This window comes from Brachypodium distachyon, chromosome 5, assembly GCF_000005505.3.
Source record: "Brachypodium distachyon strain Bd21 chromosome 5, Brachypodium_distachyon_v3.0, whole genome shotgun sequence".
NCBI classification, from domain to species: Eukaryota; Viridiplantae; Streptophyta; class Magnoliopsida; order Poales; family Poaceae; genus Brachypodium; species Brachypodium distachyon.
This window is the reverse complement of record NC_016135.3, coordinates 18800411-18826881: the sequence shown is the minus strand read 5'-3', so window position 1 is coordinate 18826881 and position 26471 is coordinate 18800411. Positions and strand designations below refer to the sequence as shown.

The following is a 26471-nucleotide window of genomic DNA, read 5'->3' as shown; positions in this document are numbered from 1 at the left end:
TCAATTCCTCATTCAGACTCTGCCCCCGTCTCCTTCCCTCGTCCCGCCGCCAGGCCGCCCGCCGCCCGCCGGGAAGTCCCTGCGCCGGCCGCCCTCCAGGCTCCAGATCCCGTGCCCGCGCCCGTGCCTCTCCGGCTCTCTGCCACATGCGTCGCCCGGCTCTCCTCTCCGCCACCAGTGACCAGCGCCGCCCCGCCTCTCCGCCAGCAGCAGGGAGCCAGAGACGCCCGACGGCCCGAGGCTCGACTCCGGCCAGTCCATCAAGGTATGGAGTTCTCAATTTCTCCCTCCTCCTTGGTTCTCCCTCGGTCCCTCCTTCTCTGTTCTTCAAGACTTCAAGTTCTCTGTTCTTGTACTGTAGTGGTTCATGGATTCGTCCGAGACGCCCGTGACTATTGGCACTCGGCAGCGGTAGAGACACTAGCATCTCAAAGACTGCGAGCAAAAACTGATCCAGCATGGGGGCACGCCCAGGAAGTTGAAGTTGTTGTTGAGGGAACAAAGAAGAAGTGGATCCGCTGCATGTACTGCAATGAGTTGTTCAAAGGTGGTGGTATTCATCGATTGAAGCTTCATTTGGCTGGAGAAAAGGGTAATGTGAAGCAATGCAAGAAAGTTAGTGCCGAGGTTAGATATGAAATGCAGCAAAGTATGGAGGATTTTGCAGGAAGGAAGAGGAAGGCCGATGAAGATGCAGCCCGTGTTAGAACTAGTATTGAAGGGGCTGAAGATTCAACTCAAGTAGTTGCTGCTGCTCAATGATCCACTCGAGCGAAAAAAGGCAAAGCTGTTGCTGCCTCAAGCATGTCAACAACAAACTGTGCAGCAGACCGATTCTTTTTATCTAGAGGCCAACCAGGTGATCAACAAACAATGAAGAGTGTGCTGCAATCTCAAGAAGCATTAGACAGAGTTGATCTCATTATCAGCAAATGGTTTATTGATGCATCTATTCCTTTCAATGCAACTACTTCTAGATACTATCAACCTATGATCAATGCAATTGCTGGTGTTGGTATTGGTTATAAAGGGCCAAGTATGTGGAGAATGCGCGGCCCTTTGCTAGCAAAGAATGTTGAAGAAACAAAGAAGTTTGCGGAGAGCTACCGCAAAGCATGGAAGGAGAGTGGCTGCAGTATTATGGCTGATGGTTGGACTGATAGAAAGAGAAGAACTCTCATTAACTTCTTGGTGTATTGTCCCAAAGGTACCATTTTTCTGAAATCTGTTGATGCCACTGGTAGTTCCAAAACTGGAGATTTTTTGTTCAAATTATTTAGCGATGTTGTGCACTTTGTTGGAGTAGAGAATGTAGTCCATTTTGTGACTGATAATGCCCCAAACATGGTTCTAGCTGGAAAGAAATTAGAGGAGGAGTTTCCTTCAATTTATTGGTCCCCTTGTGCTGCTCATTGTTTGAATTTGATCTTGTCTGATTTCCGATAGTGCAATCAGCAGTAGCACATGCATCAAAAATCACTAGATACTTGTACAACCATTGCAACCCACTTTTTCTTATGAGGAAATTCACTAATGGAGAAGAGATACTTCGTCCAGCACCAACTCGCTTTGCTACAAATTTTGTTGCATTGCAAAGTATACTCAAGCAAAGAGATGCTCTTCGTGCCATGGTTATATCAAAAGAGTGGATATCTGCCCCATGTGCAAAAGAATTAAAAGGAAGAAAGTTTGTTGACCTTGTATTGGATCAACAATTTTGGAAAGATTGTGCTTCCATTTGTAACTTCTCTGAACCTTTAGTTCGTGTGCTAAGAATTGTTGATAGTGATGAAAGGCCAGCCATGGGATACATATTTGGAGCATTACATTGTGCAGTAGAAGAGATTGAGAAGAGGTTTAAGAAAAATAAGAGAGCAATCCAGCAACCTGTTCTTAAGGCTATAGAGGAGAGGTGGGATAAGCGCCTAAATAAAAATCTACATGCAGCTGGCTTTTGGTTTAATCCAATAAACCAATATGATGAAGAACTTATGGAAAAATATAATACCACTACTTCTGGTGTTATAGATGTTATTGAGAGATATGCAGCAAATGATCCAGCATTGCGCAAGGCTTTGACAGCAGAGATGAAGCTTTTCAGAACTGCGGCTGGGGATTTTGGTCGAGTGACAGCCGTTAATGATAGAGAATCAATGCTTCCTGGTATGTCCCTTTATTTCCTTTGTTCTTTTATATTACTTTCTGTAATTCCAGGTTATTGGTTTATTAATATGCATCCTTTCTTTGCTCTAGATGAATGGTGGTTGACTTATGGTTGTGGTGCTAAAAATTTGCAAAAGCTTGCTATTCGAGTCTTAAGCCAAACTTGAAGTGCTTCGGGCTGTGAAAGAAATTGGAGTTTGTTTGAGCATATACATTCCAAAAAGAGAAATAGACTTGAGCATCAAAGGATGAATGATATTGCTTATGTTCAATGCCACTCGAGGCTTCAACAAAAGTAATTTACTAGTACTTTCTGTTTATTTGTTCTCGTTTATTTGCTGTTTTTAATGGCTGCAACCTTCCCTCTCGCTCCATGCCATGTGTAGGACCCAAATCTCTACAAGAAACTATGACCCTATTTGTTTGGAGGACATTGGCAAGTTTGCCGAAGATTGGATTTTTGAAGATGATCCCCAAGTGCTAAATGGGGAAGAAATTGGTGTATACCGGAAAAATTTGGAATCAGATGACACAGAGATACGCAATTCCATGGCCATGAATAGTAATGTTTCTCTTCTAGCTAGACTTCTCATTTCTGATTTTTTTTCTCTATTGGTTCTGATATTTAGCACATACAAATATGTAGATGAGGCTCAATGGATTGATGAAGACTATGACATTGATGCTTCTCAAGAAACTGATGAAGCAAACACGCCAGCAGCTGACGAAGACCAAATTGGTGGAGTCCAAGATCAAGATATTGGAGATGGACGTGATGAGGATGAAGATCGTGTTGGGAATGTGACAGATTGGACCTACCAATTCCAATATCGCTGAGTTTGTTGCTTTGTTTCATGAAGTCTCAGTTTGTTGCTTTGTTTAATGAAGTCTCACTTTAATTATTCAGCTATTGGCCTATGTGCCTGATTGTTTGTTGCTTGCTGTCATTGTGTGAGACATTGAGTGCTTGCTGTTGCTGAGACATTGAGACATTGCTTGCTTGCTTGCTGTCATTGTTTGAGAGTTGAGACTTTAGAGTTTGAGACTATGTGGTTGGATATGTGGCTGTTTTCTTTTACTGAAATTTATTGTCAGCACTGTTATTCATATTATCATGAGAGAAACTGTTTTTTTTTGCAGTATTTAATTAAATATATATTATTTTATATCTTAAAAAACTGGACCTGTCCAACCGGTGAACCGGCTGTTCGACCGGAAAAACCGGAACTGACAGCCTCGCCGGTTCGTGGTCCGGTCGGGTTTTCAAAACTAGGCTTGTACGTGGATGATATTTTGATTTTTGGTACAAACATAAAAGTGATAAATGAGGTCAAATCGTTTCTATCAAATTGCTTTGATATGAAAGATCTGGGAGAGGCTACTATTATTCTTAACATTAAGCTGGTTAAAGATGAGAGTGGAATTACTTTGTTGCAATCCCACTATGTTGAGAAGGTCTTGAGTCGTTTCGGTTTTACTGACAGCAAACCTTCACAAACACCTTATGACCCCAGCGTGATACTCAGAAAGAACAATGGAGAAGGGAAAGATCAATTGAGATACTCTCAAATAATCGGTTCCCTTATGTACTTAGCTAGCGCTACGAGGCCTGATATCTCTTTTGCTGTGAGCAAATTGAGTAGATTCACGTCAAACCCGGATATAGATCATTGGCGTGCACTAGAAAGGATATTGCGCTATCTAAAAGGTACGATGAGTTGGAATACATTATTCAGGGCACCCAGCTGTGCTTGAGGGATATTGTGATTCGAACTGGATCTCTGAAGCAGATGATCTCTACGCCACAACCGGGTATGCCTTCATACTCGGTGGTGGTGTAGTATCATGAAGATCTTGCAAACAGACCATATTGACGAGATCAACTATGGAAGCAGAGCTTGCTACTTTAGATACAGCCACCTTTGAGGCAGAGTGGCCGAGAGATCTTTTGATGGACTTGAAGGTGGTTGAAAAACCAGTGCCGGCTATTCTGATGAACTGTGATAATCAAACGGTTATTACTAAAGTAAACAGTTCAAAGGATAACGCGAAGTCATCAAAACACGTGAGGAGACGTATGCAGTCTGTCAAGAAATTGAAAAAACTCCGGAGTGATAACTGTCACATATATTCAAACAGAGAAAAACCTGGCAGATCCGTTTACCAAGGGACTATCACGTAATGTGATAGAGAGTGCATCGAGGGAGATGGGGTTGAGACCCATGAATGTTGTGCCGTAGTGGTAACCCAACCTATGTGATCGGAGATCCCGTGAAGTAGGATCTGGGAAGAACGAAGCTATCGGTATAACAGAGGAGAGTATGTTATAACCCTCTCTATGTGAAGATGTGCGACTCTCAAATTGATGTAAGGCAGGTTGGCGACATGCCTTAATGTGTTCATTGCGGATAAAAGTAGTGAAAGATGCTGTCCTACAAAGTATTCTTGAAAGAACACACCTATATGAGTCCGACTGTCTTACGTCGCAGTCTATGAGATTTGGGTGATCTCTAGTAAGTCATGAAGAGACCACGGAGTATGACGCATATGCTCCACCCGCGGGGTAGACTACTGATAGGCTAGTGCTGGTTGACTTTGAGGGAAATCCATTTCACGCCAACTTGCAATTCAAGGCTTCGTCCATTGTGAGTGTGGATGGATGTAACTTAAAGTTCTAGGCAGAAGTTCAATTTAACAGCCTCTGTTGAAACACTAGTATATAAACAAGTAGCGAGAACAGGTAAATCTTTAAATGGGTATTTGAGATCTGGTGGGGGATTGTTAGAATTTATGTCGTGAGCCTGATCAGCCCAAGCCCAAGTTTAATAAATTCTGAAAATCTCAAAGGCCCATTCATGAAGTGGGATGAGGGGAGTGGGAAGGGAATACTCTCACCTTGCTAGTTTAGAGTGGGTGAGACCAACATATAAGGGATGTTGCTTCTCACCTGTTGAGCAAGTGAGCAAGGAAAATCCCCACGCGTGCTCCTCCTCATCCGCTCGCCTCGCCTCGCCTCACCTCGTCACGACGCGCGCGCCGCGTTTTGTGGATCGAGTTCGAGTCGTGCCGTGCGGAGCCGGGCCTCTTATCTTTTTGTCACGCGCGCGAGGTATTTTTGCAATCTGTTACGAACGCGTGCAGATTTTGTGGAGTCGGTTCAGATTTCCTAAACCGCCGAACCGACCTATACCTGCGTGACTATATATACAGCCGCCTGTCCCTCTGATCGATACGTAACACAACCGTGCTAGGGTTTCGCCTGTCTCTCGCTTTTGTGCCGTCGTCGTAGTCTACTCCATCCTGAGCGCCGGCGTGCACCAGCGATCGGGACAGCAGGTCTCCGGAACCTTTCGCCTTTGTGATCCTGTACGGGAGAGAGCGAATATGGTTTTTGGGAAGCGCTCCGCGCGACTGCTCGCTTCCCTGCAACCACGGGTCGTCTGCCTTCTCGATTCGGCGGGTGCGCGACGCGCCGCCGTCTTCTTCGTCAACAACTTCGTCAAGCCAACGTAACAGCATCGGCTTCCTCTCCGCCGCAACAGTACATACATTGTGATTCGATCTGTTGTTTAGTTATGATCCGCGAGTTCATATTGCTGTTCGTTGGGCTGTTTAATACTTCTAGTATTTTCGAGATGTGTCTGCTAGTTGCTACTGTCGTCATGATCTATATTCTGGAATTATTCATTGAATTGTTATTCTCAAAATTGCTTAATTTTCCAACAAATCCATGGCTTTGAGACTTAGGCCTCACATGCAGCAGCTCATCACCCCTTGTCAGAGTGCCTTCATCAAGAATTGTTGTATCCACGACAACTTCATACTTGTGCAATCAGCAATTAGAAGACCGCACCGCGCTGGCCATTCTACCCTAATGCTTAAGCTTGATTTCAAAAGCTTTTGACTCTGTTTCTTGGACGTTCCATCTAAAGCTACTGCTGCAACTTGGTTTCCCCATCAGATGGATCCAGTGGATTGCTATGCTTCTCAGAAATTCCACCTCTCATATACTTGTTAACCAATCACTCTCTGAGACAATTATCCATCGCCGCAGCCTGTGCCAGGGGGACCCTCTTTCACCCCTGCTGTTTGTTTTTGTGATGGACTGCCTTGCGAGATTGCTTGCCCTTGCGAAAGAATGCAGTATCTTGCTCCCTATTGGTCGTCCGCGTGTGACTCACAAGATATCTCTATGCCAACGATGCCATGATTTTCCTCAACCCCAATTTGCAAGAGCAGCTCGCCACCACAGAGATAATTAAATTATTTGGTCAAACGACTGGTCTTGTGGTCAATTTCAATAAAAGTAGAATCTTTGATATCAAATGTGCTGAAGATGACGTGCAGCAAGCCATCTCCACTCTCAGCTGTGATAAAGGATCTTTCCCCTGCACCTATATTGGTATGCCGCTGTCTCCCATTAGGCTCAAGAGATCTGATTTTCAGCCCATCATTGATAAGATTGCCAAAAAGCTCATTGGATGGCAAGGGAGATTCATCTCCAAAGCTGGACGCCTAATCCTAATTAATTCGGTCGTCTCTGCCTTGCCCTCCTACCAAATGGTGGCAATCAAGCAGCCGGCCTGGGTGGTCAAACAAATTGATAAGCTTCGCCGATCTTTCCTTTGGGCCGGTTCAGATCAACCTTCAGGAGCTAAAAGTCTGGCTGCCTGTCAGAAGGTTTGTGCTCCAAAAGCCTTTGGCGGCCTTGGCATTTCTGATTTTGTTCGCCATGGTAGAGCCCTGAGGGCTCGCTGGCTCTTCTTGACTTGGGGAAGTATTAACAAGAAGCTCTATTCCCACCTCTCCAAAGATCATGGAACTGTTGCTCTCTTCCAGGCTGCCACTGTTTTTCATCTCGGTGATGGACTAAGTGCTCTTTTTGGCATGATCCCTGGTACCAGAATCAGCCTCTAGCTGACCGCTTCCCAGCTCTTTTCAGGCATTCCAGAGCTAGATGCAAATCTGTGAAAGACTCGTTGGAGAATTTAAATTGGATTCGAGCTATCAAAAATCAGCCATCTCATGAGGTTCTCCTCCAATTCATCAACCTCTGGATAATTTTGCAAAATGTCACCCTTGATGCCACTCCTGACTTCATCTATTGGAAGCTCTAACCTTCTGGAAAGTACTCCGCCTCCTCAGCATACCACTTGCAGTTTCATGGAAGAATCACCTCCTTGCCAGCTTCCCTCATTTAGAAAATTCAAATTCCTGCCAAGATCAAGTTCTTTGCATGGACTGTGGCCTTGGAGCGATGCCTCACTGCGGATAGACTTGCAATAAAAGGAATTCCCCACAATCCCGTTTGCCAGCTCTGCCGGACCTCCCCTGAGACTGCTATCCATATCTTCACGAGATGCTCCTTTGCCACCCAATTTTGGTCTGCTCTTCTTCATAAAACCAATGTGCCGATTAGCACTGCTCCTCACATATCCAGCTACTCCCTGGCCGATTGGTGGTCTGATGAAGACCGTCGTTGTTCTCAGAAGCTTAATCGTGAGTCATCATGCTGAGATGGTGGCATATTTGGCTTGAGCGTAACCTTTGTGTTTTCCACTCTAAGCAGAGATCCGTCGCTGCTCTGTGCGAGCTGTCCCTAGATGAGCTTCGCACCTGGCAGATTGCTGGATGTAAAGCAGTCGCCTCCTTTAGATGATTGAACGTTGTTGGTTTCACAGGGTTCGCCCTCCCGAATGTTGTCGCCCTTTCTTTCCCATGTATCGATTGTAAATAACTTTTTTCCCCTCTTAATATATGAAAGCAGCGCTGCTACGTTTCATCAAAAAAAAATTAGTTTAGCAACAAACCAGATAATACTTAAAACACTAAATCCTTAGACCAAGAGGATACAGTACTGGACAAAAAAAGGACTCCGTTCGTTCCTAAATATAAGATGTCCTAGCTTTGTCCTAAATCAAACTTCTTAACGTTTGACCAAGTTTATAGAACAATCTACCGACTTCTACAAGTCTAAATTACTTTTATTAAATCCATCAGGATATATATTTTCATACTATACTTATTTGATAGTGGATATAGTAATACACATCCCATTAATAGTAACATTTGCAAAGAATCAGAAATTTCTTAGAGTACCAATCGCAGCTAAACGTAACAAATGGTTCATGGCATTGGCATCTACAGTTTATGCAGTAGAGCACAAGCACTAAGAGCAAGGGTTAGGAATCTGAAACTTTATGCAGTCCAAGATTCACTCGACACGTTAGTAGGGATTAGGGAATGTAACATCACTCAAATCACTAAAAGAAAACGTTTGTGCTCCGCGGCTCCGCCTATCATGACCGCTCGTCTCACCACCACTGATAGACGGCAAGTAACGCTGTAGCAGTGCGAACTGACGGCAGGGAGGTCGCGAACAGTCTCAGACCCCATCTGCACTGTACGGGACGTATGGATCTTCAGTGGAGTACCGTTCCCACGTCCCCTGGAGCAGTGGTCGTCGCTGAAGTTGAATTTGGCGTCCATGCATGCTGGCAGAACAGACATCTTTTCTGCTCTTGTATTTCCATGACCACATCCAACGTAGAACACATAATGATATCATTTTCTATTAATTCTGTCACCCAATATTTAATGACAACACCATATGCTGGACTATATTGAAATGAGAACATTTCATGTGAGCTCTTTTATAGTACCCCCGAATTATTTTAGACCGTTCACTTTTTAGATCTAAGGGTTCAGATTTGTTGATACTTCCTAAAACTCCAACTGAGTTACGTGAAGGAACAGGTTGGAGTAGTGAAAACAAGGACCGGAGTAGTAAGTCATTCACACGCCTCCCCGGACCGACAGTTTTGCCCTCCCCCACCCCACCCCACACCCCCATCTTTCTCTCCCTCCCTCGCCTCCACCGTGATTTTGTCTCCGCCGCCGCACTCGTCCTCGCCCCAGCTCGCGCCGCCGGCGCCGCCCTCATCCAGCCCACGGCGCCGCCGCCCTCGCCCTCGCCCCAGCTCGCGCCGCCGCCGCCACCGCCCTACACCCGGCCCGCGGCGCCGCCGCGCTCGCCCTCGCCACAGCGTCCGCAGCCGCCGCGCTCCACCCAGCCGGCGGGAGAGGGGACAAGATCTGCTGGCGCCCTGGCCTCCCCCGCCCCGCCGTCCTCCCCTGCCTCATCTCCTACACTGCGGGAGAGGGGAGGAAGATCCCCCTGCGCCCCGGCCTCTTCTGCCGTCTGCCCCTTGCTCCCCCGCCCCGACGGCATCCTTGGACCACGTCCTGGCGTGTCTGCACCACCGCACGTGATGATGGCGACTCAGCAACCGGCCGGCTATGACCCTGCGCTGCTCTAGGCTCTCAACAACATGTCGTTGCGTCCTCTGCGTCCAATAGTGGGGAATGGTTCCTCGACATCGGCGCGTCATCGCACATGTCCAACTCGTCCGGTATGCTCGAGTCTATCCAACATTCTTCTTCTTCTGAAATTACAGTGCAAAATGGTTTGATGGGAAATCCATGCCAATGCTCCAGAACAACAGCTGCAATGGCAAGCAAACCAAGCTTGCTGCAATACAGATACTAGATGATTGGCAGGAAACTGGTACACTTTTGGCTGCATTAGAGAAGATTGAATCTTGGATATTTTCTCGGATTGTCGAGACTGTGTGGTGGCAGGTAAATTTTTCTTTAGATCACATAACCTTGTTGACATTTTCACCATATGCCAATCACATATAGCATCTGATGCCATGGCGAAGGGGCTTATGTTAATCTTGAATCTAGATGCCTGAAATGTTCCTTTTGTAATCTCTGCAGGTACCATGAAGATTGAACAATTAGCTGCTGGTATAGCTATGGAGTTGTTCTGTGAATCGTAAAGTGCTTGCACAATCAAGTTTTGTATAGCTGGAGGCCTAACCATTTGTTGCCGGTTTCCTGATGTTGCTCCCGACCCCGTAGTGTATAGTTCGGCTCAAGAACTGATTCCACCGTAAATTGCTATTGTGCTTTAGCTCGCCAAAAGTGGAAAACCCATATTATTCATGAATTCCAAGCTTGGGGCCAAGTGTTGATGGCCTCAGCATAATTTTGGTTGATATCTGTGAATGGAATTCTCTTATAAGCACTCTATACTTCTCTTATAATTTGTTTATAATACCAAACTTACAATATGTATTGGTGGCCATGCAAAGATTTGAATTCTACAGTACACGTCCAAATACAAGAAAAGATATCAAACAAGCACATTATTGGTCATCTCAACGGCAGCAGCAGATCATCCGTTGTTTGCATAGTGCACCTTTTGTTCCTTCATATATTATTGAGTATTGACTGCAGTAAAACGGTGTCATATATACTATATGAGCATTTTAAACTTTGAATCTTATTGATTGCAGTAAAACTTCCATATACAGCCATGAAACTATATCTTGGATGAAATTGGGAAAAGGTCCTCCTGTCAACAAAGCAGCAGCGAGTGAAACCCAGGTTAGTACACACTTGCATCTTTTTTCCCAACTATACAGCACGGCAGCAGTTCCTTATCATTCTGAAAATCGTACTTAACTTCCTAGAAGAATAGCTTGTTACTGCCAGCATCAACAGAATGACGATCTTCAGACTTTGCACTGAAGTTGGGAAAAACTGACAATCTAAAAGATCATCAACCACAAGTAGTATGCAAATACGAATAATATTAGATTTTCAAGCATATACAAAACCATGGAAAAGTAAGCTAATTCTTAGTTAAAGAAATAAATATTAGAAGTAAATGATGTCGCACTTTCGGTAGTCTGCATGAGAAATATGGAATACTACTACAAAAATGCATTCTTTGCAACGCTCAAAAATGCAATACTACTACAAACTATGATGCTGATTCTATACATGTGGGAGTGTTCTCACAGGAACACCAAAAAAACTTAATAGTCTATTACTCAGCACTAGTGATGTTAGATATCATAGGGTTTCTGACTGCATCAACTTCTTGAACTTCGGATAGACCGCCATTAGATATTTGAGGAGAGTTTCCCTCTGGAGGACTGTCCATATATGGCGCCTTGTTCAGATTACAGCGGAGCAACGTGCATGGTAAGTCCTTTCTGAATGTATCAATTTGGCGCTGCGCATGTAATTAAAAAACTTAGATAAAAAATATGCATGATTAAAATGTGGGAGAGAAATGAGAATAGGTCATTATATACCTGCGTGAATCTCTCCTGTAACTTTTCTCCCAACCAGTTCTCCATAATTTAAGCATGAACAAGCCGCATGAGGAACTGCAGGAGATATACCAAGTCAAAACCGTATCCATCAAACCAACAGCAACAATGGGTTTCAAATGGATGTTGGCTAGAATGGCATACCCATCTCTCTGCTGTGGCAGCCCACGTATGAACTTTCTTTTCCAGGTTGATACCTTGAAATCTGTCCATATAGCATTTGTGTGTGCCGTATTATCTTCAGTTGTGTCCAGCAACTCCATGTACCTCTCCATTCCTTGGAGCTGTTATTTGTGAGGTTGGAATCAATGTATCAAAAATATTAGAGCTCAATTATTAGATTGCAGAAAGTAATGCTATTAGATATAAAGAATTGCTAAAAATTTGGCATACCACTTCTGACAATTCCGTCCGGTCTGTACAACTACTCTCCTTGCTAGCTGCAGGATTATGCAAGGAGTCGAGTATGTGAATTTCTTTAAGGCTGGGATTGACCGCAGATAAGTACCAATGCCTTGAGTGATTTAAGGGGAGGAAAATCTGCATCGATTTACGATTAGTAATCAAACAAGTACGGTAATTTAAAAGATAGGGAACAAATGGATTACCAACTTACCATGTCATGCTTTAGATAATTTTTTGCTTTATTTCTTCTTGAGAGCTTGCTGAGCTTATCGAGCGACCTTTGTTTGGATTTCCCAGCTTTGACTAGCTGGATCACTATCCATGTGCACTCAACCCAGACCTTTTTGTCTCCTTGGTGGTCGCTCAACGATCGCATGTAATAGATCCCTGCATTGACTATCTGCATTGCACTCGGTATTAGGTTTTAGCATTGAAAGATAGCAATTGATAATAATACTGTCAATAAAACTTATGGAATCTGTCAAGTATTTCTGTGAACTGTCTTTCTCAAACTCTTGTGTTAGGCATTCCAAGTCTTTTTTACGTAGTTCTGCGTCTTCAATCAAGATCAATAGTTTTGATTTCTGTTGGTCATTAATCCATGCAAGCGTTGCGGTACAATCAACAGCGGCTCCATTGGCATGTTGCTTTTTCTGTCTCTTTGCAGTGCCATAGTATACGTATGGATTACTTTTTTGAGAATCATTATTACGAACTCGCTTTGGCCGCTGTCCGTCCTGGTTGCCGCTCGTAGGTCCAGTGTTGGCTATAGGGTTTTCTTCATCTGTGGCGTGTGATGCCTACAACACATAAGGTTGATATATCATGTAAATTAGGAATAAAGGGTAACCATCTTTTATGAATTGTATTTACCTTGACCTCTTCTGATGCATGTTTCATCTCGTCGAGTCGGTTTCCCATATTTTTGAGCTCTGCTTGAACAACATCACGATGGTTTACAAATTGTCTTTCTAGGCTGTCCTGTTTCGACAGATTTGAACTTCATCACGTCACAGGTGGTGGCCTAAACAAAGAAAATTATTTAGTTCATGTGTTAGCACATAGATACAACAAGTACATACAACAGCAAAACAGAAATGATTACTTCATGAAATGACATGTTCGCTTGTCGTGATTTGGTTTGCCACATTCGCTACAAGTTCTGATCCTTTTCCCGTCTGCATTGGTTTTCCTATATTTCTCATTGAATGGCTTCAATCTCTCCTTACATGGAGCACCTTTTGGAAAAATCTTCTTTGGGTCAAGGATTTTCTCTCTAGAGAATTGGCTATAACCAGAAAAATGGGCGGGCAAAGGACCGAATGTAGTCAGCTCCGTTTCCCCGTCAGCATCGATTGGGCCACCTACAATACTTTGCAGAAAATCCTTCACATGCCGTGAAATCTCCGAGTTCTTCGACGCTTTGAATAAAGCAGTACTAGCCATGTTGCGAAGTTCACGGTATCGCTCGATCGGTTCAGACCACACATGGGTATTGGCATTTCTCTCAAACACAAAGGCAGCCTTCGCCCGCATTGTCCACCTTGTAATAACAAGGCATCTAGGAATTGTGTCCAAACGATGGTGCTTCCAAACAGCAAAAATGTGAGCACATGGAATGTCTTCACGCTTCATCATCATCAATCACAATTTGCACCATCGACCACCGAGCCATCAAAAACAAACTGGACAATGAACCTATGCCCATGTTCTTTTAATGTAACTTTATAGCTGAAAAGACCATCTTCCTCTATGACATCTCCAATCTCCCAAGATGATGATTTCCAGATACATTCCCTTACCTTCTTGAACATCTCTGGTGTATAAATGCGTGCAGCATTTTTCTCTAATGGGTCGGCAGTTATTCTAGTGAAGGGGACTGAATTTGCGGCCTTTGCATCCAACTCACCCTCATTCCTACACATGCATGACAGACAATGCTCATAGTGCTCCAATAAGTCAACCAATGACATTTTCCGATCAAGATGCCTGTGAAGCCTTGAATTGAGACTTTCACTGCGCTGGTTGCTCAACATGCCCAAGAAATATTTTCCTTTCGTATAAGATGCTGACCACTTCTTCCTCAGTTTGTACATCTTGGATATCCAGACATTCTTGTCTGTGATCTCATGCTTTTCCACAAACTGAGCCCAGCGTATTTTGAATTCATACTCTTCCATCGGATAGTAGATGAATTTCCTGAATTCAGTAAGCATGGGACCACGCAGGTGGCGTACCATATTCTGTTCAATATGCCAACTGCACAACCGATGGTTTGTCCCCGGCATAACCTTCCTAATTGCTTTTCTCATTGCAACATCCCAATCAATGATCACAGACCTACGATGCCTCCAGTTCATGGCCTCTAGAAACGTCTGCAGGAGCCACTCATAGGACGAGAAGGTCTCATCAGAAACAATACCACAACCAAAGATAACCGTGCTACGGTGATGATTCACTCCAACAAATGGCACAAACGGGAGATTGTAACCGTTCACTCGGTACGTGCTGTCAAACACCACAATGCCACCAAATGCAAAAAAATCCATCCTCGACTGCGAATCTGCCTAGAATATATTTTTCAGGCAACCATCGCCATCTGCGGTGTATTTGAAGAAGAATTCTGGATCGCGTTCTTCTTGTGCCCTCATGTGATTTAGCAAAAATTGAGCATCTCTCCCTAAGATCCTCCTCTTCTTGTACCTCGCAAAGAAGTTATACAAATCCTTGGAAACAAACCCGACTTTTGCATAACTTCCATGCTGCTTCTCCATAACTTCCATTATCTAATATGAACGAAGGCCACCAACTCCATATTCAATCGCATCGGCTTTCTGGGCATCGGTTAGCCGACGATGAGACCGTAGAAAACATACATCATCAAGGCTTGCCAAAGGATGGGCATGCTCATCCAAAAATTTGTTCACAAACCATCGCCCGTGTGTGCATTCCGCTTGATCTCAATCATCGCTTGACAACCGCAACGGGTGAGAGGTCTTGGCTCCCTTTTCTTATTAGATGCTTCAAAGTACTTCAGCAAACGGTATCCTTGCTTATAGCAGCAAAATCGCCTTCGTATTACCATTTCCGTACCAGGCATGCACTCCTTATCATCATGCCTGATGCTAAATCCTTTTTCTTTTGCATAGTTGTTATAGAACTCATATCCCTCTTCTTCACTTCCAAATTCCTGACTGACTACCATGTGATATTCCTCCACCTCCTCTGGTCTAGGGTGATTGGGCTCCATTCTAAGCCTGTCATTTATGACCAATTAGTCAAGATTAAGCTGACATTATGTTGATTATTATGGCGCTACATAAATGATAAAGCTGATAAAGGTACATAACTGATGAAGGTACAATTTTACAACACACTGTACTTCACTATTCTCTTCTTATTCAGGGTATCTATCTTCGTCCATGACCAACATCTAATCATGTGCACAAAGTGGCACATACAATCATGATGCAAACATTTCAAGAACATCAAGTTAATTGCGTTGGACAAAGCCATAAGCTGTAAGCACTAGGATCCAATCGAAGCAACATTAGCTAAAATAACAGATTATCCAATCATAGTTCTCACAGTTCAAAAGATCCTGCTGGTATGTAAACAAGGTGCATCTGTTTGGTACCTCACTGGAGAAGACGCCTGTGAAGTGTGCCGGAGTTGAAGAAGAAGAAGGGCAGAATTCGGGCGTGGCCGGTCTTCTTCGGGAGAGGGCGCTCCGGCTTGGAGGTGGTTCAGTGTCGTTGGGCAGGAAGACGGTTGCTCTATTGATATGGGGGAAGATGAGGAAGGCAGCGCGCTGTGAGGAGGGCGGAATCCGGTGGCGCTCTGCGAGGTCGGCGGTGCGGGCTAGGTGGAGCGCAGCGGCTGCGCACGCTGTGGCGAGGGCGAGGGAGGCAGCGCGCGCTGGGTCGAGGGCAAGGGCGGCGCTGCCGGTGGCGCGAGCTGGGGCAAGGGAGAGGGCGGCGGCGCCGCGGGCTGGCCGAGGGCGGCGGCGGAGACAGAATCCAGGGATGACAGGGCTCGGGCTCGGGGGTGACTGGTGAGGGGTTTTTCTTTTTTTTTTACTAGTAATGCATAAATGTGAAATGACTGATATGCCCTTCCCCAATGCTCCGTTGGAGGTGGATGGAGTATTGGGTACGGGAGAATTTGCCTTCCATGTTGGGTACAAGAGAGAAACTGTAGTCGTGGATCAAATAAACAGATGAAACACATATTTTTGAGAGAAAATGGATATGTATATATAGAGAGAAAACAAATATTCTTGAGAGAATGTGTGTGTACATATATTGAGAGAGAGAGACTAAATCGAAGTACACGAAAACACATATGCTTGAGAGAGAATGAATCTAATAGACAAACAAAACACATATACTTGAGAGAGAATGGATATGTATATATAGAGAGAGAAAACATACATTCTTGAGAGAGAGAGAGAAAGTGTGTGTATGGAGAGAGAGGCGAAATCGAATAGATAGAAAAAATACATATTCTTAAGAGAGAATGGATATATGTGCAGAGAGAGAGAAAACACATGTTTTTGAGTGAGAGAATTGATGTATATGTATATGTATAGACACACACAGAAATGAAATCTCTGGTAAAAAAATCAACAGTTCACACCACTTTTCTGATCTACGATATATGTTTGTATATATATATATAATGTGTGTATATATATATATATATATATGTATATATATATGTATGTATGTATGTATATGTATGTATGTATGTATGTATAGACACACATGAAATGAAATCTCTGGTAAAAAAATCAACAGTTCACACCACTTCTCTGATCTGCAACCCATACCCTTTGGGTGCAATCGAAATCTACTACTCCCTCCGATCCTAAATTGTTGTCGAAATATTACATGTATCTAGACGTTTTTTAAAAATAGATATATATTCATATTTGAGCAAATTTAAGTCAAGAATTTATGATCAGAGCGAGTATTACACAACAGTCATGGTGTCGAATATCACGTCCTTTTTGGACACGTGCGTCATGGCTTTCAATCGCATCTGGAAAATACTTGTACTATTCAAAGTAAATCAGACATGACATGTAGGTACGACATCACTATTGTTTGGGGGAGGAAAAATTATATTAGTGCAACGTATAGAGAGATCCAGATCCGTAGCTGTGTAGTGCACGAAACAGGGATTTTTTTTTTGGACATCACTATTGTTTGTAGGTCGTACTACATCAATCGGACAAACGTGAACAACGTCCATGCCGTCAGACGCCGTCTGCTGAGCCACTGCATATGTCGTCACCCATACCTATCTGCCCTCCGTTTCCATTCAGTCAGACGATCCAGATTAGTGGAGCAACACACTCGAGAATAGAAAAACCAGTCTCATCACTAAATCCCAATGGAGGCAAACAATTTGCCACTCATCACAATTAACATGGAATCAAATAGATCATGAACTGCCAAATCCCCAGATAAACGGAGACAAGACCATAATGATACGTAACGAAACTAGAACCATGTCTAGAATCAATAAACGCCTAGACCAAATCAGTACAATATACGCAATTCGCAGCAACATGATCAAACAGTTATTAAAAGGAGTGGTGTCAGCGAATATACTCCCTACTGAAATGAACCCTTGCGCTATGAATATGCATAACAATTAGATGCAACATTAGAATCAAGAAGGGCGGTATACAAACAATTACAGCAGCAGTAGCATCATGAGAATACACAGTAATGTACACTTGCACAGCCCATTAATAGCACCATTAACACAAAATGAGGCATTTCTAAATGAACTAAACAAAGACAGGAGGGTTATAACATTAGAACCAAGACGATATAGAGTACCGTCCAAAAAATCAATATAAACATTAGGAAGGACCGAAGGAACCAGACAATACTCAAAACACTAACTCATTAGACCAGAAGGACACAGTACTGCACACAAAAAAGGTACTACGTCCGTTCCTAAATATAAGATGCCCTAGCTTTGTCGTAAGTCAAACTTCTTAACATTTATCTGGAATTCCAGCTAAACGTAACAAATGGCATGACAGGAATAGAGAACGTAAGATTACTCAAATCAGTAACTCTCAATGGAGACAAATATTTTGCCAATCATAGCAATTAACAGGGAATCCACTTCAAAAAAAAAAAGCAATCAACAGGGAATCAAACAGATTGTGAACGGCCAAACCCCCAAATAAACTAGGGTACTAAGACAAGAACACAAGATAAGTCACCTGATTAGAACCATGTCTAGAGTCAATAAACCCCAAATAAAATCCTAGACCAAATCAGTTCAATATACGCAATTCACAGCAACATGATCAAACAGTTATTAACTACGAAACCCCGAAATGAACAGCTCCCAACAGTACTTAACAGAATCAAACAGGTATCAAATCACAAGCCTAACTACCAAACCCTAACCAGATCAAACAAAGACGCGCATAGACTTAGAACAGAAGAAACAGTACCCGGGAAGAGGCAAAGGAAGGCATTTCGCCAGCTTGAGACACCCCCCTGGTTGGGATGAACACGAGAGAAGAGACCGGTATGGGGATGGGATGGGAGCGATGGGGATTGGGCGAGATGGGCTATAGGGAGGAACGCCAAGCATGGAGAAGCGGAGAGAGCTGATGGGGAGGAGGGGGATGGCAATGAAATTCCAGAGAAATAAGGAAAAAAGAGATGGAGTCGCCGGTTTTTATAGAGGGTAGATTAGTGTGACACGGGCACACGGCTGACTGTTGTATGTGTTCCTTTTCTTTTAGGGATGGGATACTGGTGTTTACAGAGGAATCTAAATGTGCTTGCTAGTATTCTCGAGTCAGCCCACGAAAGCCCGTACACATTAGTCGGCCCACAATGAAAACACTTGTGTAACTCGGCGGTGAACGGGCCAAGAATGTCTGGACTTGCCAGTTTGGATTCTCAAAAGAGAACCCAATATTCGACCTAAAAAATTAGGTTTAGGCAAAAATAAATAACATAGCACGATTGTATTGACATAGAAAAGATAAGCAGAGTCTGATCTATCGTTCAAAGTTTTTTGGAAAAAAGAACAGAGTTAGTAAATAAAATCTCACTCGCTCCAAAAAAAACCTAAAACAATGTGGCGAAAAGGAGATGTGAAATGTTTAATTTGAAAAAAAATCCAAAAACAATTCATAAAAAGAGTATAGAGAAGAAGCATGGTGACCTGCGACGGTTGCCGAAGGCGCCCTCTCCCTCTTCATCATCTACAGGCGCAGTAGCACCGTTGCGATGCACCAACGCATGCAACAGCGCCGTCGAAGCTCCTTCACGGTTGCCGCCGGCGAGGCCCAAGATCGGAAAGGCGGAAGCTTTATGTCACTGGTAACGGGGAAAGACCGGATCTGGATGCCGGCACGGCTCGGTTGCCGCCGCCGAGGCCTAGGGTCGCCCAGTGACACGGCGGAACACCATTGCGCCGGACTCAGTAGATGAACGAGATCCAGAGAGGAGCCGATGTATCCAGAGAGGAGCCGATGAGGGGTCTTCTCGCCAGCGGTTCCTGTAAGCGGCTCTGCCGCACGATGGCGAGCAGGCGGTCAGGAGTTGCCGAGTTAGGACTAGAGGCGGCGTGGGGGGCATGGTGGCGCCGACCTGGCTGTCCGGTAATGCCTGGCGGCTAGGGTTAGCAGTGGGGAATCGGAAGACTGGGGGGATCAGGATTCAGGAGACTGGAGAAAAGAGGAGGTAGGGAGGGACTATAGGGGGGCGAATGGTGTTGAAATGCTTTTCTCTTTTACGGGCTGAGCTATTATTAGACTGGGTAGAGAGAGTTAACTTATATCTCACCAACGGACCGAGCCAAACAGAAAGGACCCGTTTGTTTTACAACCAAAATGAGCCATACCGAAAAATTGGCTCACCACCTCTCAAAAAAAATTAAAAAATTTTGGCTCGCCCAGCCCGTCCTCACTTCGCCAGCTACGGCGAAAACGTTACCCAAAGAATTGGTAACGCAGCTTAGTGCTTAGCCTCTAATCTTTAGTGGGCCCCATTCATTTTTTATTCTTTTCTTTCTCCATTTTCTTTCCGGCTATGCACCGAAGCAGAGCATCGATATCTCAACCTTCTCTCTCACTTCTCAATCCAGTCGCGGAATTTTTTCATTTTTGTCTATTTTCTTTTTCTTATCCATGATTGATGATTTACCTCTAGATCTTCTTTGCTACCTCGCCAACTGAGAAATAATCAAATTAAATGTTTGAGTACTAAGTTGGTTGCAGTCAGCGAGGTGCAGTCAGCAGGGGCGGGGCGCGCGAGCTAGCAGCGGGCCGGCGGCGGCATCCTGAGGAGGCTGGATCAGCGGCGGCTTCAGGAGGAAGAAGGCTCTTCTGGACAAGCACGGGTGAAACCAACCGTTTTCAAGAGATCGGGTCACCTGTTTCGACAAGATTGGACACCGAAGATATTGGGTTTCTCCTCCGCGGATTCGGATCCCCGAAAAAAATTCAGATCGGACCTTGTTTCCGGACAGTTTTTTTTTCCTAACCCATTGAAGTAACGGTTATTTTTCGGATCGAGCATCTTTTCCGTATGGGGAAATTTGCTCTTGAACACCGTTATTTCGTGTCTTTTGCTCAAACACATCCTTCAATCGTGTCTTTGCTGAGTACCATTATGATTTTGTGTCCATTTGTTACAACACACTCTGACATGTGGAGCTCCATTGTCAGCCACTCAATGACCTTCTTCCTCCTCTGGCATGACCTGCGGCCTGCGCCTGTTGGTTTCAGACCACAAGATTGTAACACACGTGCAGCACGCCAATTACTTCCGACGCGGCGATGAACTCCGGCGAGATGCGTGCATACAAGTAGCCTATCAAAAAACGATCAGTAGCTAGCTTGTGTAGAATTCACGTAAGCGACACAGACGTAGGAGAGAATCGATTCGATGACCACCAACAGCGTCCCCACGTCGACTCCGCGGCTTTCTATCCCGACACAGCCCCGTGCGGCTGCCTCCACTACGGTGTGTGAGCGTGCGGCAGGCGCTAGGGACGGCTCGCGGGCGGTGGAGGCGGGCAAGCTCGTGGGCTCGTCGGGCGCGAAGAAAGCAGCAGCACGAGGCACGGCGGCCGGCGGGGTGCGCGTCGGGCGGTGGTGTCGGCGCGGCGCGGCCATCTGCAGCGGAGGGGAGCTCGGCGGGGCTCGACTGTCGCAGCGGCAAGCGCTTGTGTGGGCGGCGACACAATGACTGGAGTGGGCTCTACGAGGAAGACGAGATCTCTCTTCCTCTGCAGCTTCTTTCTCCTTGTGGCTTCCTACCCATCGATTCGGGCGGATCGTTGTGGTTCTGCTGCGCCGGCCATCTGCAGTTCTGTACGGACGGGTCCGGCGCCGTTACTCGGCTGGTAACCAAAGAGGGAAGAGGGCCATTGAGTGACTGACAATAGAGTTCCACACGTCAAAATGTGTTGTAACAAATGAACACAAAATCATAATGATACTCAGTAAAGACACGATTGAAAAGTGTGTTTGAGCAAAGGCCAACAAATAACGGGTGTCCAAATTTCCCCTTTCCGTATCTGCTGGAGATATGCTCTCACCCCCCTACACCGAGCGGCAACCAGCCACGCCTTTTCTCCGAACCCCTCCTCCCCGGATATCCTCCGCCGCCCAAAAACCTGGCCGAGGGCGGCGGCGGAGACAGAATCCAGGGATGACAGGGCTCGGGCTCGGGGGTGACTGGTGAGGGGTTTTTCTTTTTTTTTTACTAGTAATGCATAAATGTGAAATGACTGATATGCCCTTCCCCAATGCTCCGTTGGAGGTGGATGGAGTATTGGGTACGGGAGAATTTGCCTTCCATGTTGGGTACAAGAGAGAAACTGTAGTCGTGGATCAAATAAACAGATGAAACACATATTTTTGAGAGAAAATGGATATGTATATATAGAGAGAAAACAAATATTCTTGAGAGAATGTGTGTGTACATATATTGAGAGAGAGAGACTAAATCGAAGTACACGAAAACACATATGCTTGAGAGAGAATGAATCTAATAGACAAACAAAACACATATACTTGAGAGAGAATGGATATGTATATATAGAGAGAGAAAACATACATTCTTGAGAGAGAGAGAGAAAGTGTGTGTATGGAGAGAGAGGCGAAATCGAATAGATAGAAAAAATACATATTCTTAAGAGAGAATGGATATATGTGCAGAGAGAGAGAAAACACATGTTTTTGAGTGAGAGAATTGATGTATATGTATATGTATAGACACACACAGAAATGAAATCTCTGGTAAAAAAATCAACAGTTCACACCACTTTTCTGATCTACGATATATGTTTGTATATATATATATAATGTGTGTATATATATATATATATATGTATATATATATGTATGTATGTATGTATATGTATGTATGTATGTATGTATGTATAGACACACATGAAATGAAATCTCTGGTAAAAAAATCAACAGTTCACACCACTTCTCTGATCTGCAACCCATACCCTTTGGGTGCAATCGAAATCTACTACTCCCTCCGATCCTAAATTGTTGTCGAAATATTACATGTATCTAGACGTTTTTTAAAAATAGATATATATTCATATTTGAGCAAATTTAAGTCAAGAATTTATGATCAGAGCGAGTATTACACAACAGTCATGGTGTCGAATATCACGTCCTTTTTGGACACGTGCGTCATGGCTTTCAATCGCATCTGGAAAATACTTGTACTATTCAAAGTAAATCAGACATGACATGTAGGTACGACATCACTATTGTTTGGGGGAGGAAAAATTATATTAGTGCAACGTATAGAGAGATCCAGATCCGTAGCTGTGTAGTGCACGAAACAGGGATTTTTTTTTTGGACATCACTATTGTTTGTAGGTCGTACTACATCAATCGGACAAACGTGAACAACGTCCATGCCGTCAGACGCCGTCTGCTGAGCCACTGCATATGTCGTCACCCATACCTATCTGCCCTCCGTTTCCATTCAGTCAGACGATCCAGATTAGTGGAGCAACACACTCGAGAATAGAAAAACCAGTCTCATCACTAAATCCCAATGGAGGCAAACAATTTGCCACTCATCACAATTAACATGGAATCAAATAGATCATGAACTGCCAAATCCCCAGATAAACGGAGACAAGACCATAATGATACGTAACGAAACTAGAACCATGTCTAGAATCAATAAACGCCTAGACCAAATCAGTACAATATACGCAATTCGCAGCAACATGATCAAACAGTTATTAAAAGGAGTGGTGTCAGCGAATATACTCCCTACTGAAATGAACCCTTGCGCTATGAATATGCATAACAATTAGATGCAACATTAGAATCAAGAAGGGCGGTATACAAACAATTACAGCAGCAGTAGCATCATGAGAATACACAGTAATGTACACTTGCACAGCCCATTAATAGCACCATTAACACAAAATGAGGCATTTCTAAATGAACTAAACAAAGACAGGAGGGTTATAACATTAGAACCAAGACGATATAGAGTACCGTCCAAAAAATCAATATAAACATTAGGAAGGACCGAAGGAACCAGACAATACTCAAAACACTAACTCATTAGACCAGAAGGACACAGTACTGCACACAAAAAAGGTACTACGTCCGTTCCTAAATATAAGATGCCCTAGCTTTGTCGTAAGTCAAACTTCTTAACATTTATCTGGAATTCCAGCTAAACGTAACAAATGGCATGACAGGAATAGAGAACGTAAGATTACTCAAATCAGTAACTCTCAATGGAGACAAATATTTTGCCAATCATAGCAATTAACAGGGAATCCACTTCAAAAAAAAAAAGCAATCAACAGGGAATCAAACAGATTGTGAACGGCCAAACCCCCAAATAAACTAGGGTACTAAGACAAGAACACAAGATAAGTCACCTGATTAGAACCATGTCTAGAGTCAATAAACCCCAAATAAAATCCTAGACCAAATCAGTTCAATATACGCAATTCACAGCAACATGATCAAACAGTTATTAACTACGAAACCCCGAAATGAACAGCTCCCAACAGTACTTAACAGAATCAAACAGGTATCAAATCACAAGCCTAACTACCAAACCCTAACCAGATCAAACAAAGACGCGCATAGACTTAGAACAGAAGAAACAGTACCCGGGAAGAGGCAAAGGAAGGCATTTCGCCAGCTTGAGACACCCCCCTGGTTGGGATGAACACGAGAGAAGAGACCGGTATGGGGATGGGATGGGAGCGATGGGGATTGGGCGAGATGGGCTATAGGGAGGAACGCCAAGCATGGAGAAGCGGAGAGAGCTGATGGGGAGGAGGGGGATGGCAATGAAATTCCAGAGAAATAAGGAAAAAAGAGATGGAGTCGCCGGTTTTTATAGAGGGTAGATTAGTGTGACACGGGCACACGGCTGACTGTTGTATGTGTTCCTTTTCTTTTAGGGATGGGATACTGGTGTTTACAGAGGAATCTAAATGTGCTTGCTAGTATTCTCGAGTCAGCCCACGAAAGCCCGTACACATTAGTCGGCCCACAATGAAAACACTTGTGTAACTCGGCGGTGAACGGGCCAAGAATGTCTGGACTTGCCAGTTTGGATTCTCAAAAGAGAACCCAATATTCGACCTAAAAAATTAGGTTTAGGCAAAAATAAATAACATAGCACGATTGTATTGACATAGAAAAGATAAGCAGAGTCTGATCTATCGTTCAAAGTTTTTTGGAAAAAAGAACAGAGTTAGTAAATAAAATCTCACTCGCTCCAAAAAAAACCTAAAACAATGTGGCGAAAAGGAGATGTGAAATGTTTAATTTGAAAAAAAATCCAAAAACAATTCATAAAAAGAGTATAGAGAAGAAGCATGGTGACCTGCGACGGTTGCCGAAGGCGCCCTCTCCCTCTTCATCATCTACAGGCGCAGTAGCACCGTTGCGATGCACCAACGCATGCAACAGCGCCGTCGAAGCTCCTTCACGGTTGCCGCCGGCGAGGCCCAAGATCGGAAAGGCGGAAGCTTTATGTCACTGGTAACGGGGAAAGACCGGATCTGGATGCCGGCACGGCTCGGTTGCCGCCGCCGAGGCCTAGGGTCGCCCAGTGACACGGCGGAACACCATTGCGCCGGACTCAGTAGATGAACGAGATCCAGAGAGGAGCCGATGTATCCAGAGAGGAGCCGATGAGGGGTCTTCTCGCCAGCGGTTCCTGTAAGCGGCTCTGCCGCACGATGGCGAGCAGGCGGTCAGGAGTTGCCGAGTTAGGACTAGAGGCGGCGTGGGGGGCATGGTGGCGCCGACCTGGCTGTCCGGTAATGCCTGGCGGCTAGGGTTAGCAGTGGGGAATCGGAAGACTGGGGGGATCAGGATTCAGGAGACTGGAGAAAAGAGGAGGTAGGGAGGGACTATAGGGGGGCGAATGGTGTTGAAATGCTTTTCTCTTTTACGGGCTGAGCTATTATTAGACTGGGTAGAGAGAGTTAACTTATATCTCACCAACGGACCGAGCCAAACAGAAAGGACCCGTTTGTTTTACAACCAAAATGAGCCATACCGAAAAATTGGCTCACCACCTCTCAAAAAAAATTAAAAAAATTTGGCTCGCCCAGCCCGTCCTCACTTCGCCAGCTACGGCGAAAACGTTACCCAAAGAATTGGTAACGCAGCTTAGTGCTTAGCCTCTAATCTTTAGTGGGCCCCATTCATTTTTTATTCTTTTCTTTCTCCATTTTCTTTCCGGCTATGCACCGAAGCAGAGCATCGATATCTCAACCTTCTCTCTCACTTCTCAATCCAGTCGCGGAATTTTTTCATTTTTGTCTATTTTCTTTTTCTTATCCATGATTGATGATTTACCTCTAGATCTTCTTTGCTACCTCGCCAACTGAGAAATAATCAAATTAAATGTTTGAGTACTAAGTTGGTTGCAGTCAGCGAGGTGCAGTCAGCAGGGGCGGGGCGCGCGAGCTAGCAGCGGGCCGGCGGCGGCATCCTGAGGAGGCTGGATCAGCGGCGGCTTCAGGAGGAAGAAGGCTCTTCTGGACAAGCACGGGTGAAACCAACCGTTTTCAAGAGATCGGGTCACCTGTTTCGACAAGATTGGACACCGAAGATATTGGGTTTCTCCTCCGCGGATTCGGATCCCCGAAAAAAATTCAGATCGGACCTTGTTTCCGGACAGTTTTTTTTTCCTAACCCATTGAAGTAACGGTTATTTTTCGGATCGAGCATCTTTTCCGTATGGGGAAATTTGCTCTTGAACACCGTTATTTCGTGTCTTTTGCTCAAACACATCCTTCAATCGTGTCTTTGCTGAGTACCATTATGATTTTGTGTCCATTTGTTACAACACACTCTGACATGTGGAGCTCCATTGTCAGCCACTCAATGACCTTCTTCCTCCTCTGGCATGACCTGCGGCCTGCGCCTGTTGGTTTCAGACCACAAGATTGTAACACACGTGCAGCACGCCAATTACTTCCGACGCGGCGATGAACTCCGGCGAGATGCGTGCATACAAGTAGCCTATCAAAAAACGATCAGTAGCTAGCTTGTGTAGAATTCACGTAAGCGACACAGACGTAGGAGAGAATCGATTCGATGACCACCAACAGCGTCCCCACGTCGACTCCGCGGCTTTCTATCCCGACACAGCCCCGTGCGGCTGCCTCCACTACGGTGTGTGAGCGTGCGGCAGG

At 44.6% G+C, this 26471-nt stretch overlaps 2 protein-coding genes and 1 long non-coding RNA gene across 9 annotated transcripts; 2 read left to right on the top strand and 1 right to left on the bottom strand.

Moving 5' to 3' along the window:
• LOC100834980 lies at nucleotides 1–3270 on the top strand. 3 transcript variants are annotated; one of them, XR_002961300.1, is made up of 5 exons: nucleotides 3–265; nucleotides 362–2163; nucleotides 2254–2458; nucleotides 2550–2725; nucleotides 2810–3270. XR_002961300.1 is itself a non-coding variant. In XM_024456210.1 (3 exons), the coding sequence occupies exons 2-3, from the start codon at nucleotides 1518–1520 to the stop codon at nucleotides 2328–2330; spliced, it is 723 nt and encodes a 240-aa protein (XP_024311978.1). In that variant the 5' UTR covers nucleotides 3–265; nucleotides 362–1517; the 3' UTR covers nucleotides 2331–2459. The 3 variants fall into 3 exon arrangements, 1 of the variants encoding a protein (XP_024311978.1); XR_001404609.2 differs by lacking the exon at nucleotides 2254–2458 and having other exon boundaries at nucleotides 1–265; XM_024456210.1 differs by lacking the exons at nucleotides 2550–2725; nucleotides 2810–3270 and having other exon boundaries at nucleotides 2254–2459.
• Nucleotides 3271–9123: 5853 nt separating this feature from the next.
• On the top strand, nucleotides 9124–20381 carry LOC100838872. Of its 2 annotated transcripts, none has more exons than XR_733135.3 (4): nucleotides 9124–9575; nucleotides 9661–9804; nucleotides 9946–10617; nucleotides 20023–20381. It is a non-coding gene; the product is annotated as an uncharacterized LOC100838872 (long non-coding RNA). The 2 variants fall into 2 exon arrangements; XR_002961049.1 differs by having other exon boundaries at nucleotides 20013–20381.
• On the bottom strand, nucleotides 10692–15722 carry LOC100838563 (putative ubiquitin-like-specific protease 1B). 4 transcript variants are annotated; one of them, XM_024455895.1, is made up of 8 exons: nucleotides 15394–15706; nucleotides 12862–15013; nucleotides 12630–12780; nucleotides 11968–12556; nucleotides 11745–11891; nucleotides 11496–11635; nucleotides 11334–11408; nucleotides 10692–10781 (listed from the first exon to the last, which is right to left on the bottom strand). In XM_024455895.1, the coding sequence occupies exons 4-8, from the start codon at nucleotides 12160–12162 to the stop codon at nucleotides 10700–10702; spliced, it is 639 nt and encodes a 212-aa protein (XP_024311663.1). In that variant the 5' UTR covers nucleotides 12163–12556; nucleotides 12630–12780; nucleotides 12862–15013; nucleotides 15394–15706; the 3' UTR covers nucleotides 10692–10699. The 4 variants fall into 4 exon arrangements, 2 of the variants coding, with proteins under 2 accessions (XP_024311663.1, XP_010240121.1); XR_002961047.1 differs by lacking the exon at nucleotides 10692–10781 and adding an exon at nucleotides 10821–11251 and having other exon boundaries at nucleotides 15394–15722; XR_002961048.1 differs by lacking the exon at nucleotides 10692–10781 and adding an exon at nucleotides 10821–11231 and having other exon boundaries at nucleotides 15394–15722.
• Nucleotides 20382–26471: the final 6090 nt, after the last annotated feature.

What these genes read in the sequence shown, in the direction of transcription:
- LOC100834980 (XM_024456210.1), top strand. Translation starts at nt 1,518, where the DNA reads ATGAGGAAATTCACTAATGGAGAAGAGATACTTCGTCCAGCACCAACT. An exon ending in TAGAGAATCAATGCTTCCTG is followed by an intron (nt 2,164 to 2,253) that starts GTATGTCCCTTT and finishes TCTTTGCTCTAG; the next exon opens with ATGAATGGTGGTTGACTTAT.
- LOC100838563 (XM_010241819.3), bottom strand. Translation starts at nt 12,162, where the DNA reads ATGCAGATAGTCAATGCAGGGATCTATTACATGCGATCGTTGAGCGAC. An exon ending in GGACGGAATTGTCAGAAGTG is followed by an intron (nt 11,636 to 11,744) that starts GTATGCCAAATT and finishes CACAAATAACAG; the next exon opens with CTCCAAGGAATGGAGAGGTA. An exon ending in TACAGGAGAGATTCACGCAG is followed by an intron (nt 11,232 to 11,333) that starts GTATATAATGAC and finishes TGATACATTCAG; the next exon opens with AAAGGACTTACCATGCACGT.